The sequence below is a fragment of the Danio rerio genome, chromosome 1 (genome assembly GCF_052040795.2).
Source record: "Danio rerio strain M-AB ecotype USA chromosome 1, GRCz13ab, whole genome shotgun sequence".
NCBI lineage: Eukaryota > Metazoa > Chordata > Actinopteri > Cypriniformes > Danionidae > Danio > Danio rerio.
In genome coordinates, this window is record NC_141021.1 from 37,372,360 (window position 1) to 37,390,910 (window position 18,551).

An 18,551-nucleotide genomic window follows, 5' to 3' on the forward strand; every position below is an offset into this window, starting at 1 on the left:
AATCACTGTTTTATCATGAAACCCCAAATCCCAACATGCCTAAGCAGATCAAGTTTCTGTTTGCATCTTCCTAAATTTACAGCCAGGTCTCTGATGGATTAAGCCAATTTTACAGAGAGCTCGAGGGGTTTTGGTTGAAACCGTAACCACACCTATGGAGGGGCCAAACTGGCAGGTCAACATTTTTCTCAAATGTTTGTGCGTTGTCACTAACATTCAGTCAAATGTAGGCACTTTTGTAAAGAATACAATGGAAATGTCATCACTGTGGTGACCAACACCTTTGGAAATAATTATGACAAATTGTACTATAATTGGCCAACTCCCATCATAGATTATGGAGTAAGACTAGATATTGTTTAGCTTGTTGATTTAAAGCATATTAGAGTTGTTTTGTTTATATAAATTTAAGGAACAGAAAGGGAGAGTAAGGAGGCTGCCGCAATAGTGTGCGATAAGGAGTGGTTGTCTGACTAAAATTTGATTGCACCATTTACCGTATAAGTATGTGATCCTTGAAAAACAACTGCTAATGGACTTTAGACAACAGTAAATATTTAATTGTGACCCCGGTCCACATAACCAGCGTTATGTTGGTTATATTTTTTGGCACTAGTTGAAAACACATTGTAGGGTTTACATTTTTTCGTTTATGCCACAAAAAGAATTAGAATTTTAGTTAAAGATAGTATTAAATATATGGTATTTAAGATATATTTAGTGGTGACACATTACTCAGTGGTTAGCACTGCCGCTTCACAGCAAGAAGGTCACCGGTTTTAGCCCCAACTGGGTCAGCAGGCATTTCTGTGTGGAGTTTGCATGTTTTCCCTGTGTTCGCAATGGTTTCCTTTAGGTGTGTCAGTTTCCTCCACAGTTCAATTCAATAATAATAATACTAAGTCCCTACATTTATATAGCACTTTTCTGGGCACTCAAAGTGCTTTACACATATGGGGAATCTTCTCATTCACCACCAGTGTGCAGCATCCACCTGGATGACGCAATGTTAGCCATATTACGCAATGCTGCACACCACACCCCAGCTGATAGGTGGAGAGGAGAAAGAGTGATGAAGCCAATTATGATATAGAGATGGTTAGGAGGCCATTGGGCAAATTTGGCCAGGATGTTAGGCTAGGGGTTAAACCCCTACTCTTTTTCGAAGGACATTACGGGATTTTTAATGACCACAGAGAGTCAGGTCCTCAGTTTAACGTCTCACACAGACTGCAGGTTGGGCGCCCCCTGCTGGCTTTACTAACACCACTTCCGGCACCAACCTAGCTTTCCCTTGTGGTCTCCCATCCAGGTACTGACCAAGCACAGCCCTGCTTAGCATTCAGTAGGCAACCATGTGAGAGTTGCAGAGAGCTAGCTGCCAGCTAATACATACATGCACTATAGGTGAATTGATTAAGCTAAATTGGCCATAGTGTATTAGTGTGAATGTGAGAGTGCATGGGTGTTTCCCAGCCCGGGGTTGCAGCTGAAAGGTTATCAGCTCCGTAAAACATATACTGGATAAGTTGGCAGTTCATTTCACTGTGATGATCCCTGATAAATAAAGGGACTGAGCCTTTGTCTTGTTGGACTTTGTCTTCCTGGAATATAATCTTTAATTAATATACAGTATATATATATATATATATATATATATATATATATATATATATATATATATATAGATATATATATAGATATAGATAGATAGATAGATAGATAGATAGACAGACAGACAGACAGACAGACAGACAGACAGACAGACAGACAGACAGACAGACAGATAGATAGATAGATAGATAGATAGATAGATAGATAGATAGATAGATAGATAGATAGATAGATAGATAGATAGATAGATAGATAGATAGATAGATAGATAGATAGATATCAAAACTCTTGTAATGTGCATAACTGAGCACTTAATTTGGACTTTGAACTTTAATTTTTCAATACTTCTTTTTTTTTTAAGCCTCAGAATCTTTTCTATTAGTTGTATTTCGGTCAAATATTGTCCTATCCTAATGACATGTACATCAATAAAAAGCTTATTTGTTCAAAAAGTGATGCATACATCTCAATTTTAAATAATGAACACTTATATGTTTGTGGTCCATGGTCACAATTATGGCTCGTTTTGTTTTTCTCTGCATGACGCAATGCAATGCAACTCTCATTTCTATTTTCCCTCCCCCCTCTTAAATTTGTCGACCCAAAATAGAGTTGCTGGACAACATGTTCACGGAGCTCTCAACAGAAGGGTAAAAGAGCATCTGTCGTTTTTGCCCTTAATCGAGCTTCTCTGTGAATGTGAGCAATCCGTTCCCCGAGGCAGAAAAACGTAGGGTATGCCCAACAACTGTGCGCAGAGTATCTGCTGGTATGCACGGCATGTGCCTGGAGCTCAGTGACACCATAAGCCTCTCGGATGGGCAAATAAGGACTGACCACTCACAAGAAAGAGGAGGGGCCACAACCTGCACCTCTAGACACATCAGAAGACACTTCATTAAAAACAAAAAGAGAGAGAAAGAGAAAAAGAGAGATAAATCCTAAAGTAGTACCAGCAAACCAGGAGAACAAAGTCCAGGCAGCTTAACAATAAAGGTTTAGTTTACTAAAAAAAAATCTATATTTTTTTAAACCATCGCTTGAGTGCTTCCTAGCCTTAACTAGTCTCTTTCTTCCTGCTAAACACAAACAAATATTTTTTAAAGCAACATAGTGAACGGTAGCCACTGACTTTGTTTACATATAAAAAAAATAAAAATACTATGAAAGTCAAATATCCTTCAAAATGTCTTAAAGTGTGTTTAACAGAAGAAAAAATACTTCAGCACAAGTTTGAAACAAGAGGCTAAGTAAATGATAAAAGAGTTTACATTTTTGGTTGAACCATCCGTTTAATCCTTGTTACTTGTATCAACTCTTACTTATTTATTTTTTTAGTCATTTACTTAACAATAGAAAATATATACTGTGGTTTTACCTTTAAAGGCAAGTTTTTCCTAGCTTTATTAGATAATATTTTATAGATTGAAAATTTGTATATACCTACGCATAGATGGTTATTAAGTTTAGAGAATGGAAATGACATACCATGAGCATCAAACACAATTGTTTCCTTATTCTCATGTAAATACCATGAGTGTAAAATCCCAGACAAAACAGACCAACTGGAACAAAACACAGAACTCTGACCATTGACCTGAAATTGTTAGGGCCCTATCATACACCCGGCGCAGTGTGGCGCAGGACGCGGCGCAATAGTCTTTTGGTAGTTTCAGCTTGGCGCAAGAGTCGTTTTAAGCCGTTGCGCTACGCTGTTAAAACAGCAAATGCAATAGCGCTCATTTGTGCGCCCATAGGCGTTCTGGTCTAAAAAGGAAGGCTTTCTGAGGCGGACCGCTGGCGCGTTGCTATTTTGAGAAACTATTATAGATTTTTCATTAGACCAAAACTAACCCGGTCTAAACTCCGGCGCAGAGTTGCGCCTTGCTTACACACTACTTAATACGCACAAGAGAGCAATAGGCAAATATCTTTACATATGAAAAAAATTCAATATTAAGGATATATATAGGAGATAATAGGAATAGATATAGGATATAAATATAAATGATTAAAATATTACAAAACATATTATTTTCTAGCCTACATAAATATGAAAAATCACTGCTTTTATGTCTTCTTCATCTCGGGAGGCTTTTTCAGTTCATTCATAACAATTTGCTTTAGAATAATGTTATTATTATTAGCAGTATTATTTAATATATCCATATTAATATTAGTTTTATTAAAAACAAGCTTAGATTTGCTCACCTGTCAGGTTTTAGATCATATGAGGCATGGCAGGTGTATTTGGAAATAACTCAGTATTTTGACCACACTTCGTTAATATTGTTCATTTATTAGTTTGCTGGAAATTAGAACTGAATTTAGAAATAGTTTTGAAACGAATATTTGCGCTTAACAAACAAAAGTATTTATTTGTAGACTAATTGATGTCTGTGCGTAAAGGTTTCCCTATCCAAGAGCGAAAGTGAAAGTAGTTCCATTATCTCTCATTCTCACGCAGATGCTCTGTTTAACAACTGTTCTGTTAAAAAACTGTCAACTGTTAACTGTTTGCTTGTGAAATGCTCATTTTTTCCACTTAGACCTACTTTGCGTCCTGTAAATAGTAAATGCGCTCTTGGCGCGACGCAGCTGAGTCTTAAAGGTAATGGGAAATGAGACTCTAATTGGTTTATTCTCAAAACACACCTATAACTCATTAAGAAAATAAACTCAACCCTTTTAGACCATGCGCCTTGGCGCAAAGCAGATTTCCCGTCCTTAAATTAGCAAAAACACGTCCTGACATGCCCTGAAAGCATTTGCGCCCTGCGTTTTGCACTTTGCGCATGGACAGTCAAAATAGAGCCCTTAATATGCATGACGTAGGCCGCATTTTGGATATGCGCAAAAAAGCGGTTGGTCGAAACGCCAAGAAGCACATATATTTTGAAAATGGGCATAAAAATACATGCACATAACAGAGTAGGATAAACTTTTTATACGATCAGAAAAGATGCACTTTAACTGTGATGGAAACACTTTTACCAAACAAATTCCAGTATGCGCAAAAAAAAAAAAAAAAAAAAAGTCATGTGATTGATAAAATGTGATGATAAAATGTGTGTATGGACAAACCAGCAGGCTGACCACTTTGTAAAACATCTGAAATGTTGTTTTGGTCATTCTAAAACACCTTAACTGTTTCAGTATTATTATTATATAAAGGTATTAATTACTTCCAGAATCAAGTGTGTCTGTGCTCCGTGTCTGACACCTTCAAACGCTACCGCACATTTACACCGCGAGTGTCAGGATTGTGTTTTGAGGTAAAACTTATTTATTGCATAAAGAAAAGATTCACGCAGCTTCTCCTACCAAAGCAAATTCCATTTTTACTGCTGATATTTGGCGCCAGTTAATTGACTCATTGGATGGAAACACTGCTTTACTCGCACAACTTTTATGTGATAATCCAGTTTTGCACATAAAGGTGATTCGCATTTTTGGATGGAAACACAGCTACTGTCAAAATTTATAGAGCATTAGAGCAGAACTCATTAATATTCATGATGGTTCCAAATATGGTAAAAGCTGAGCTTTTTATTTTAGGTGTGATTCCTGTGGACATAAAAGAGTATATAAAGCCATTTCTGGATACTTTCTGAACTTACCTAAGCTCTAGACATACTGTATTTATATCAGAGAACAATTTAACAAATTGAATGCACTTTATGGCCCATTAATATTTTAAATATTGTTTTGAATACACAAATTCACAATGTTGGCCAAAATGCAATAATAATAAAATATGTAACAAGTTCCACTGGATGACAGCCATGACGTCTCATTACTTGAATCAGTCATAGAGTTAGTAATTTACAAGAGCAACTCCAGTGGCTTTGCTCTGAACCATTTTCATTGGCGCAATGAAGCAAAACACTGTCAGTATTGTTTTTAAAACATAAGTAACTTAACATTGTACTTGATCAGGGACTCTGATCCCCATTTTTGTTCATTTATTAATCTCTAATTAAATAAATTGATGAGTGCAATAAATTGCTCATCTTTATGGTAATATTATGAAATGAACTAGATGCATCAAAGCATATTAGAATGACTCTGGAGCATCCTGTAACATTGAAGACTGAAGTACCAGCTTAACAGCCACGAAAATTGAATAATAGTGTTTGCATACACTAGCTCGACATTTCAAGTATGCAATATTTTAACCACTTCAACTGTCTATGTTTGGACTGCAGACATGTAAAATGAAAATACCCATCTTGTTCTGTTCTAGCCAGTTTAGCATGCTTTCTCACTCATGACATTCACCAGCACTGTAAAAACAAAGTTCACAAGCTAAATTAGCCCGTCAGACAGCTTTCACAACGCTGTGGTAACTCTCTGCTTTTTTCTTATTTTGTTCTTTAAGTATACATTTAGTCTTGAAGAGAACCCTGGATATTAAGATGCACATAATCCAATATAATGTAAATGTCAATAAAAAAAAAAATGTATAAAATAAACAAATAATTAAAAATCCACATAATTTCCTACATATTTTGGACTATGTAGACCTCTGTTATTTTTGATGGCATCATACGGTTTCACCATCATTGGCACTTCACCCATTACTGCTATTAACGCAACACAACTAGGAATACAAAACACTGATACAATGCAGTGGTATATGTGCTTTCCTTGTGATGAGAAGAAGAGAAAAGAATGAGAAGATGCCTGATTGATTATTACGTTTAGGCCTTTAGTAGAACACAGCTACTGAATGACTGAACAAAGCGAACAGCTGGGCACAGGTGGACATAGATGTGGTCACTTAAACCAAACATCTTACCATCAGTGATTCTCCACAAAAAGTCTAAACGCCCTCAGGTATCAAGTGAAATTTACACTGAGGAATGAAAGGTTGTAAGCATGCCAAAAGTCACCATAAGAGAAAGTTTAAGCTTATTTGCCAAGCATCAGAATGTTTATTGTATGGTGTTTGTTCACTTCACCTGATAACCAGCAGCATTTACTGCTCTTGTACAAAATAAATAATCAATTAGTAATCCTTTAAATAAAATTATGATGATTACAAATCACAAAACATTTACAAATAAAAAGTGACATATATCAGCATTTTGTGATCAAACTTCCAAGTTGTGTTGTGGTAAAGAAAAAAATAGCTACAACCATTGTAGCTCACCGTGTGCATTTATTTGATATCACACACTGTGCACATAAAAATGGTGCTCCTTATAATACAAATTAAATGTGAATTTTTTAAATAATGTGAATCCACCACTGGTTTTCTACTACATATTTCAGTAAAAGACATCACTTATGTTATATTAAGCCACGCTAGTCCTCTCTTTCAAGGCATAGTTCAACCAAAAAAAGAACATTTGCTCACCATTTACTCACTGGTTCTAAGCCTTAATATGTTTATTTTTTTCTATTGAACACAAAATAAGATATCTTGAAAAATGTTGTCACTAGGTTGCCTTTAACATCCATAGAAGGAAAACAAATTACTATAAAAATCATTCTGACTGGTATCTGTAATCGCCCTTAAGTAGCACAATATGTAACGAGTCAGCCATTTGGAGTGCTGTGCAAAACCATAGTGGACATTCTAAAGTGCACTAAAACCACTCCACAATGCACCAAAACAAGTGTACAATCAAGGAACACTCAACGGCAAGGGAAAGCCCATAATTCATTGTGAAATTTAGCAAACTGAATAAATTATTGGGTCTGAATACAAGAAGGCACCCGCAGCAGAATCCTATTGGTGTAAATTTCGAAATAATTAATTTCTTAACTGCTAAATTACCATTTGTACACATGACTAAAAAAAACAACCTTTTTATTGCTAATAGACAGCTGTGTTACTAACTATTACAAACACTTTCAATATTTCTATTTTATTTTAATCAACCAGGAAGGCGCAAACAAAACCCTTCTGGAGCACTCAAGTGTTTGATTTCACTCACTCATTTTCATTCACTCCTTTAAGTGGACTAATAGTGCGTGAGGGTGTAGAGGGTTTTAAAAATTCTTCAGAATATCTGAATAACAAGTTAGCAGCTAAATTCAGGTAAATAACAAAATGTCTGTCAAAAAACTGTCATTTTAACTAGCCACATTATCTTGTTTTTGATGATGGATTGTTCAGTCTTCTACCACAGCCCAGTGTCCAGAAACCGATACTGCTCTCCTTTAAGTGCAAACCCTGCCTGATTATCACAATGTACACATAAGGCTCCAACTGCATTTCATCACAATTGAAAGTTTAACAATGGCATGCTTAGCACCTCTGTCATGCTGACTCTCAAACCGTGGGAACGTATACTGTACGCTGAATTCCTCAAGAAAACAGGCTCTAAAAAAATAATTACAGCTATCACAACCAGGAGAACAACAATCAGCATAGTTTAAAATCTTGGCTTTGATTGTTTACTTGTCATTGACAGGCATTTCATAGTTATACAAGTGCTAATGTTCTCAGATGAACACTTTCCTTTTTTGGGAGGCAGTAGCAGATGTTAAAATATGTCTCCCTGCAACTTTTGAAGTCAAGTTCTTATTGTACATGTACATCACACTAACAGATAAGCAATACTACGCCCATTTTTACCTACAGTGACAATATATGGTTGTGTCTGTCATTGGTTCACTCAAAGATGATTTGAATTGGCCTTGGAGGAATCCAGTCAAGCTTGAAATGTTTGACTTAAAGCTAAAAACAAACAAAACACAACAAAAAAAAACTAAAAGGTTATTTTCACAGATTTATAATCCATGCAAATGCTTTAACAGACTAAATGCCACATCTCAAAAGCAAGACATTTAAGTGATATAGCTCTACCGGTTTAAAAAAAAAAAGACTTGTAAGGCTTTTTAAAAAGAAAATGTCTCACTGATGTTGCATTTATTTGATCAAAGTAAAAAAATAAAAAAGTGACTCAGTGATGTGTTTTATATTATTTAAAGTCTGTTTTCTGCAGAAACACAAATCAAATTGTAATTTACTTCTGTGACTGTATCTGTAAAGCTGAAAACAATTACTCCAGTCTTAGGTGTCAAACAATCCTTCAGAAATACCTGACAAAAGTTTTGTCGTCGATTCTAATTATAAGAGTAACAAATAATAACTCGAGTTCCAGTTGATTATTTGGAAAAGTGACAAAAGGTAGATTTTTCCGATGAATCATCTGTTGAAGTGCATTCCAATCATCACAAATACTGCAGAAGACCTATAGGAACCCGCACTGACCCAAGATTCTCTCGGAAATCAGTCAAGTTTGGTAAAGGAAAAATCATGGTTTGGGGTTACATTCAGTAAGGGGGAGTGCAAGAGATCTGCAGAGTGGATGGCAACATCAACAGCCTGAGGTATTAAGACGTTTGTGCTGCCCATTACATTACAAACCACAAGAAAGGGATTTTTTTTTTGCAGGATAGAGCTCCTTCTCATACTTCAGCCTCCACATCAAAGTTCCTGAAAGCAAAAAAGGTCAAGGTGCTTCAGGATTGGCCAGCCCAGTCACCAGACATGAACATTATCGAGCATGTGTGGGGTAAGATGAAGAAGGAGGCATTAAAGATGAATTCAAAGAATCTTGATGAACTCTGGGAGTCCTGCAAGAACGCTTTCTTTGCTGTTCCAGATGACTTTATTAATAAGTTATTTGAGTCACTGCAGAGATGTAAATTATTTCTGTTAAGTGACAAGACTTTTGTCTAAGCAAAGTCAGACATTATTGTCCTAAATAATAATTTAAAATTAAGGCATGATCATATTTTATTTTGGTAAAATAAGCGTAATCTAATGGCTTTAGCCTTTCATATAAACCACTTCTGATACCAAATGATCAACTAGAATTCAACTTATTATTTGATATTCCTAAAACTTCCAACAAGACTTTTGTCAGCTAGTGTACATGCTGTATACATATCAATTGGTCATCTGGAAGATTTGTTTTTAATACAAATACTTGTTTTTTGTTTTTTTAAGAAAAGTATATATAAGAAAAAATAATCAAATTTTGTCCGCCTATTTACTCTCACTGCTGATCAATATCATTTATCCTTGCTGAAAGATTGAAAAACTTCCCGAGTCCAAGCTTTGGAATGGTAGCCTACTCTGATATCACATTGGAACAGATACAGTTGAAATTATGGCCTAGCCCCAATACTGATTGACATTTACAAAACAGCCATCCTGATTTCAAAATGCCTGGAAGGGTCTTGCATCTTCAGTGACGAATAAAGATTTCACTACTTTCTGAAAAGTGAATGATTACACAAACTTTCAGCAGTTACCAACATTTACGATTTTTCCAATGAATGAGCTGTCAAGAATTACTGCACATGCATTTGCTCAATAGTTTTTGCGTACATTTGCGAAATGACAGTCATACAATAATAACAGTTCAGACTGTCACGCATATGTGGGAGGTGTGAACGAACTTACTGATCTAAGAGCTGATCATATTTGGCTTGAGTTTCTCTTTCCGCGTTTAGCGCTCGGTCTCTCTCAATAACAGAATTATCTCTGGTCTCACGAAGACTTCTGGAAGAGTAAAAAAAACACATATTCTGAAATGATACTGTACATAATGCATTATAAGTTTTTTTACAGGCATTGTACAGACATTGCATACAATACAACCTAAACAGGCAAACCCCAAAATTTTCTTATTTACCACTGGTTTTGGTATAATATACCTTAGGCTATGAACCCTTAAACAGGGCAATATTTAAGAGGACAGGTATTTGAATGTAGTGTCTGAAACCATAGTGCTTTACTCAATTATACACCACAATAGCGAGTTACATGACAAATGTTAACTCAGAGGCTACAGAATATCCTTTATGTCCTTTGAAGGATGTGAATTCCTGCACCTCACCAGAAGATGGTGCCCACAGCTGATTCATCCATTTTTAAAGTGCTATGCCATGTAACCTCATACAGCCTTCAATAATAAACCTATTTGATTATTAAATTGCTTAATTAAGCTTTTTACACAGTTACATTATTATTACTGCTGTATTTACTAGTTTACAGGTTCAAATGCTTATTAAGCATCAAACATGAAAGATCTCAGCGGCTGACCTTCCAGAGCAGTCAAAGTTCAGATTTTCTCACTAGTTTTCATTCACTGCTTTAAGTAGACAATAAACCTGTAAGTTGACAAATATTGGGAATGTTTTCAAACACAGCTTTGGTTTCACTGGTGGAGTTTCACTTAGGCTCACTGGGATAACCTTGTTGGTTGGTTAAGAGTGCAAGAGTCTTTGATACATAGCTGCTAAACACTCAGGTATTGATTTATAATTCTTGTGCATAGCTGAGTGCACATAAGACATCAGTTTTCAAACAAACTAATACTGTAAAAGTGCAAAAGCAACAGTACAATGCAAGTGTTTAATGTTTTTATAGATTGCAATGTTTACGTGCAAAGATTGTTATCTGATATTATAATTTCATTTGAACAACTATTCTTGTATTAATCTTGCATTTTATTTGTTACAATCTTGTCTTCAGTGTTAACCTGTCTAATGGGTTTGCAGTACTGGATGCCTTATACCATGCTTTCTCTCTCTATAAATATATATATATATATATATATATATATATATATATATATATATATATATATATATATATATATATATATATATATATATATATATATATATATATATATATATTTATTTTATTTTGACCTTAAAATGTTTCTAAATAAAAAAATAAAACTGCTTTTATTCTTGCTGAAATAAAACAAACTAGACTTTCTCCAGAGGAAATATATTATCAATATATTATATAAATATAATATAATATAAATATAATATAAATATATTATTATATATATTATATATATATATATATATATATATATATATATTATATATATATATATATATATATATATATATATATATATATATATATATATATATATATATATAAATATCCTTTATGTCCTTTGAAGGATGTGAATTCCTGCACCTCACCAGAAGATGGTGCCCACAGCTGATTCATCCATTTTTAAAGTGCTATGCCATGTAACCTCATACAGCCTTCAATAATAAACCTATTTGATTATTAAATTGCTTAATTAAGCTTTTTACACAGTTACATTATTATTACTGCTGTATTTACTAGTTTACAGGTTCAAATGCTTATTAAGCATCAAACATGAAAGATCTCAGCGGCTGACCTTCCAGAGCAGTCAAAGTTCAGATTTTCTGGTGGAGTTTCACTTAGGCTCACTGGGATAACCTTGTTGGTTGGTTGGTTATATATATATATATATATATATATATATATATATATATATATATATATATATATATATATATATATATATATATATATATATATATATATATAAATATATATATATATATATATATATATATATAAATATATATATATATATATATATATATATATATATATATATATAAATATATATATATAAATATATATATATATATATATATATATATATATATAAATATATATATATATATATATATATATATATATATATATATAAATATATATATATATATATATATATATATATATATAAATATATATATATATATATATATATATATATATATATATATATATATATATATATATATATATATATATATATATATAAATATATAAATATATATATATATATCTAGTATATATATATGATATATAACACCATGCAAGGATAAATGACATTAATCAGCAGTAATAGTAAATAGGTGGACACAAGCTGAAAATTATTTCTTAGAAATGCTTTTCTTAAAAAAAAAAAAAAAATCTACAGTTGAAGTCAGAATTATTAGGCCCCTTTGATTTTTGTCTTTTTTTAAATATTTCCCAAATGATGTTTAACAGAGCAAGGACATTTTCAAAGTATGTCGATAATATTTTTTTTCTTTTAGAGAAAGTCTTATTTGTTTTATTTTGGCTACAATAAAAGCAGTTTGAGATTTTTTTTAACCATTTTAAGGTCAAAATTATTATCCTATTTAAGCTATATTTTTTCTAGATAGTCCACAGAACAAACCATCATTATACAATAACTTGCCTAATTAATTAACCTAGTTAAGCTATTAAATTTCACTTTGAGCCAAGTAGAAGTATCTTGAAAAATATTTAGTCAAATATTATTATTTACTGATAAAAGAAATCAAATATTAAAAGTGAGTTATTAAAAATATAATGTTTAGAAATGTGTTGAAACAATCTTTTCTCTGTTAGACAGAAATTTAGGGGTGGGGGGGGGGGTTACAATTCAGGGGGGCTAATAATTCTGACTTCTTCTCTGTATGTGTGTGTGTGTATGTGTATATATATATATATATATATATATATATATATATATATATATATATATATATATATATATATATATATATATATATATATATATATATATATATATATAACAGAGCAAGGAAATTTTTTACAGTATGTCTAATAACATTTTTTCTTCTGAAAAAAAAAAAAGCTTGACTATATCTAGTGTCCAATGTATTTTAATATTTATTGCAACTGGGCAAGAAAACTAAAATGTACACTATATATCTTAAGATACATAACTGATTATCTTCATTTCTGTAAATGGATGAGAAATTTTCTAAATTATTTTATGAATCTAACAGAAAAAAATAGAATAATTTCTAGCCAATTTCTATATTTTTTGTTTACTACTTCTATGACTTGCTAAGATTTTTTTGTTAGACTGGCATGACTTTTCAAGGTTTTCTAGTGTTTTATTTTTCATGGGCAGAAAAAAAAAGAATCAGTCAGTTTGCCAGTGAGAGAAATTAAGGTTTACTCTCACCTGTTTTCCCTCTCATACATCTCTTTTGAAGTCCTCTGCAGGCTCTCAATCTCATGACTGGTCTTCATTCGAATGCGTTCCAGTTCATCACGCAGTTTGTTTTCATACTCTGTCTTATAGTGATCTCTAGTGGAGAGATAAAGGGACACAGCTCAGCTTACACAGTGCATCAACTTCATTCATACACTAAAAGTATTTCAGAGATTTCTAATTTTATATAAATGAAATTTAAGAAAACTTAAAGTGCATAAATAAAAACTGAAGCACCATCATCTGTGTATTTTTTCCTCAAATTGCACATACCTAGAAGCAACATATTTTTCATAGGCCTCTTCTCTAGCCTTCTTTGTGTCCTCAAGCTGGTTCTGCAGTCTGTCCAGACGGTCTTCTTGATGAGCACAGCGCACATTCAACTCCATGTTCTGTCTGTTTAAAAAGTCTTTGTCTTTCTGCAGCAATGTTACTGACTGCTGTAGGTTCACTGCCTGCACATAAAATAAGTAACAAGAATGAAGAGAAAGCAAGACCATATGTGACAGATAAACCTATAGGTTGGCATTTTGCTTCTAAAAAATTACAGACATAAATTGTATATTTGACTAGTTATTAGATATGTGCTGACTACAAATGTACTGACGGTTTTCAAATGCATGTAGAAACTGTTTCTTGCCCTCTAGATACCGTGCATCCAGAAAGTATTCATAGCGCTTCACTTTTCCACATTTTTTTTGTTACAGCCTTATTCCAAAATGGATTCGATTAATTTATTTCCTTGAAATTCTACACACAATACCCCATAATGACAGTGTGAAACAATTTATTAAAAGTAAAAAACCTGAAGAATCACATGTACATAAGTATTCACTACTCAATACTTTTTTGCCTTTGTCTTTTTTGAACATGATGCCACAAGCTTGGCACACCTGTCTTTGGCAATATTTGCCCATTACCCTATGCAGTTCCTCTCAAGCTCTATTAGGTTGGAAGGGAAGCAAAAGTGTTTAGCCATTTTCAGATCTCTCCAGAGATGTTCAATAGGATTTAGGTCTGGGCTCTAGCTGCGTTACTCAAGGACATTCACAGAGTTGTTGTGAAGCAACTCCATTGATATTTTGGCAGTGTGCTTAGGGTCATTGTCCTGCTGATAGATGAACTGTCGCCCCAGTCTGAGGTCAAGAGCACTCTGAAGCAGGTTTTTATTCAGGATGTTTCTGTACATTGCTGCATTCATCTTTCCCTTTATCCTGACTAGTCTTCCAGTTCCTGCTGCTGAAAAACATCCTCACAGCATGATGCTGCCACCACCATGCTTTACTGTAGGGATGGTATTAGCCTAGTGATGAGTGGTGTCTGGTTGCCTGGCATTCACTGCAAAGAGTTAAATTTTTGTCTCATCAGACTAGAGTATTTTGTTTCTTATGGTCTGAGAGTCTTTCTGATGCCTTTTGGCAAATTCCAGGCGGGGGGTGGTTTCTGACTGGCCACTCTACCATACAGGCATGATTGGTGGATGGCTGCACAAATAGTTGTCCTTCTGTAAGGTTCTGGTCTCTGACCATTTCTCTCTCAGTTATTAATCATCTCTCTAAGGCTCTTCTCCCCCGATCACTCAGCTTAGATGGCCGGTCAGCTCTAGGAATAGTCTTGGTGGTTTCAACATCTTCCACTTACAAATAGGGCTGGTGGACGATATGGCAAATATTTATATCACAATACATTTCTTAATTTTGGTCGACACAATATAATTCTGATATAGATATGGACAAAATTAAATAGCCAGGAAAAAACTGCCAAGAACGCACACAATGGATGTCTGTACCCACAAATGTCTGCAAACTGAATTTGCAAAGTCCCTCCAGGCTCTTATAACTTTAAAAAAAAAAATAAAAACAGTACAAATAAATGTTCACTTTTTATTTGTATTTAGCCTTTACAAACAAGAAATATAAAATAAACTATCGAATAAATAAAACTCTCAGACTCAGCTTATTTATACCACAGGTGAACTCCAGTTAAGCTGCTGAAACATCTCTAGAATGATCAGTGGAAATAGAATGTATCTGAGCTCAATTTAGAGCTTCACAGCAGCTGTGAATACTTATGTATATATATATGTATGTATATATATATATATATATATATATATATAAATATATATATATATATATATATATATATATATATATATATATATATATATATATATATATATATATATATATATATATATATATATATATTTTTTTTTTTTTTTTATAAATTTGCAACAATTTAAACAAATCTTTTTTCTTATTGTCATTATGGGGTATTGTGTGTAGAATTTTGAGGAAATACATTTATTTAATCCAATTTAGAATGAGACTGTGGAAATGTGGAAAGTGAAGCGAATACTTTCCAAATTATACAACAGAAACAGAAAATTAAAACACAAAATTTTATTACACGCTGTAAGTTTTAGATTAAATAGTACCTACCTGATCTGTCAATAAACTTTTGTGTGTACTGAACTCATTACCTCTTTGTTAAGGTCATTTCTCTCTTTTTCCAAGGCAGTGTGTGTAAGGTCCAGGATTTCTAACTTCTTTCTTAACTCTCTGAGCTCGGTTTCATAGCCATCTCTCTCTCTGTGGACAAAATAAGACAGGTAATATGTATTATTCAATTTTAAATACTGTGATTTATTAAGTAATTTTAAAACTGATCACAATAGCGATTCATAAAGATAAAGATTTTCAAGTCATCTCAGTTTGTTTGGTCATTGTTTTTGTTGCAAAGCTTGGCGTTATGTTAGAACATTTTGTGGTGTAAATTACCATTTGATTGATTGACTGACTTATTGATTGATTGATTGATTCATTCATTCATTCTCAAGACTCTTTTGCTTACTAAGAAAGAATTACTTTTATTTTTTTCTTATTCGGATATCAGTATTTTCAGTAGGCACTGGCCCAGTCACTGTAACTTGATCCTTTAAGATGCCATTCTAATGCATTCAAATATTTTATATTAAATATTTTTAATATAAATGCTAAAAACATTTTTATATATTTTTTTATAAAATTAAAACATAATTATAATGTATTTTAGTGTTGTCACAATTCCAGAATTTTGACTTTGATATGATACTAAAATAAATATCATGATATTCATACTAAATCGATACTACAACATATGTTTTTTCAAAAATATTGTCCATTAATAGACACTTTTCAGAAATATAAGTATTATTACAAAATTGAAACTAAAGTATTGAAGAAATCAAGCAATAATGGCCGTTTTTTTATTAATTTGGTACACTGCATGTGCCAAAAGCTAAATATGGGCTAACACAATGCAGAATATTCCCCGCACCGTTTGATTTTGTCATAGTTTTCTCGTTTGTAGTCTCCTTCCTGAATCAGCTGCTTTGTATCGGCAAGTTCCAAGGTGAGCCTTTGACAGCGGATCTCTAACTCAGAGCGTGTTCTCCTTTCTTCTTCATAACTCTGATTTGAACATAAAAATGTTTTTAAAAAAAGATTATGGCAATGCAAACGACAGATACTTTACAGCTGTAGAGAAAGGAAGAAATGTTTCTTCAGACCTCCATAAGTGACCTAATTTGTTTGCGGTGACTGTCCAGATCCTCAATCAGGTCAGTCTTTTTCATCTGAAGTTCCGTTGCAAGAGCCCTCAGAGGGTTTACAACCTCATAAAACCTAATCTATAAGAAGAAAACATATGTAATTTTACAACTATTATTCTTAGCTTCCTGTCTGCAACCAAACATCAAAGAGAAATTTTAATTTGCAGCTCCATTTCTCACCGCCACAAATTCTGGGATGGTGAGTTTGTCCTCAGGCAGTTCCTTCAGCTCAGCGTATTTCTGCTCAGACAGTTCCAGATCCCTCAGGCTTCTGCGGAGATCACCGGCCCGATCACACAACTGATGGTTCATCTCTTCCAGCTGCTTCTGTCTGAGCATGATGGTGTCCATCTCCTGTTTTCTCAGGGCCTGGTGCTTCCTGCATAAGTAGAACACGCACTCAACTCTATAAAAACTCTATACTGATACTGACACAAACACAAAGTCTTGAAATTTTGGAATAAACTACGTGATTTAAATTAGCATAAACTATGTAAAACTTATTGCTGACAAATTGGTAAAACCTAGAGATTTGAGGGGTAGTACCAGAATATACAAAATTTGAAAGATTTAGTTTTTGGGGAACTGCACTGTGATTTATCAGGTCATCAAAAGATTCATGTTCTAAAACATCCCTAATATATAATTTTTCATATAACTACTGTTACACTGAAATTCATTTTACTGGTGTTTTCTGTAAAAAACAGAAATAAAATCTGTAGTGCTGTTTAATATTTTGAGGCTGGAAAACCCTCAACATCAGGTTGCCCTCAAACATCAGTTGACCCCCAATTTTTTTAAAGCAAGTAAAATGCCTTTCTTCTAATCCTAAACATTTCCATCTTACTGTTGTGATACAGATTTTGCTGTGTTTAATTATGTATATTCATGTAATAATTTGTATATGTTTACATAATAAATTAATTCATAATAATAATAATAATAATAATAATAATAATAATAATAATAATAATTTTTCTTATTATTCTTTTATTTCGATATGGACAAATACTTGATTATCCACAATGATTTATTAGAAAAAAAAATATATTGTACAGCTTTGCACTGAGTTGCATTACACTTTGCCGCCCACAATTAAAATGAAACCATATGATGTTTTGTGTTTTTTTCACCTCATTGGGTGTGAGCTTCTGACAGTATCATATTATATCATCCATAAAACATTTTTGTAAAGCATACACAACATTTTTCTCTTTTTTGATAAATATGTCTAAAGATTGAAATAACTGTCAAATAAATAAATAAAATAAATAAATGACTTAATTAATAATGTGCCATAACAGTCAGCATTGATACTTATAAAGTTTAGTATTACCATGGTTTTGACTTTTTTTTTTGTATTTTAAAATATGTATAGTGGACTAAAGGTAAAAAAGAGCATATATGCATATTTTTTTAATAAAAAAATAATGAATATTAGTATTAAAACATATTAGCTAGGATAGAATTGTGGCATGATTATTTATAGTTTT

The 18,551-nt window shown here is 32.9% G+C and overlaps 2 protein-coding genes across 7 annotated transcripts in view; one reads left to right on the top strand and one right to left on the bottom strand.

Moving 5' to 3' along the window:
- The window catches only part of LOC147846911 (uncharacterized), a 405,197-nt gene that overhangs the window by 79,594 nt on the left and 307,052 nt on the right, over positions 1-18,551 (top strand). The window lies entirely within an intron of this gene.
- pibf1 (progesterone immunomodulatory binding factor 1) overlaps positions 1-18,551 on the bottom strand; it is a 75,306-nt gene that overhangs the window by 55,873 nt on the left and 882 nt on the right. For 3 of the 6 annotated variants that reach the window (XR_015475714.1, XM_087235562.1, NM_001003575.1), the window contains 7 exon segments: positions 17,239-17,437; positions 17,017-17,136; positions 16,785-16,918; positions 15,949-16,057; positions 13,737-13,918; positions 13,434-13,559; positions 10,043-10,141 (listed from right to left, as the gene is read on the bottom strand). Coding sequence is in view for 5 of the 6 variants with exons in the window: in XM_087235562.1 (XP_087091688.1) it covers positions 10,043-10,141; positions 13,434-13,559; positions 13,737-13,918; positions 15,949-16,057; positions 16,785-16,918; positions 17,017-17,136; positions 17,239-17,437 (969 nt within the window). In the remaining variant the exon portion in view is untranslated. 6 annotated transcript variants of the gene reach the window in all.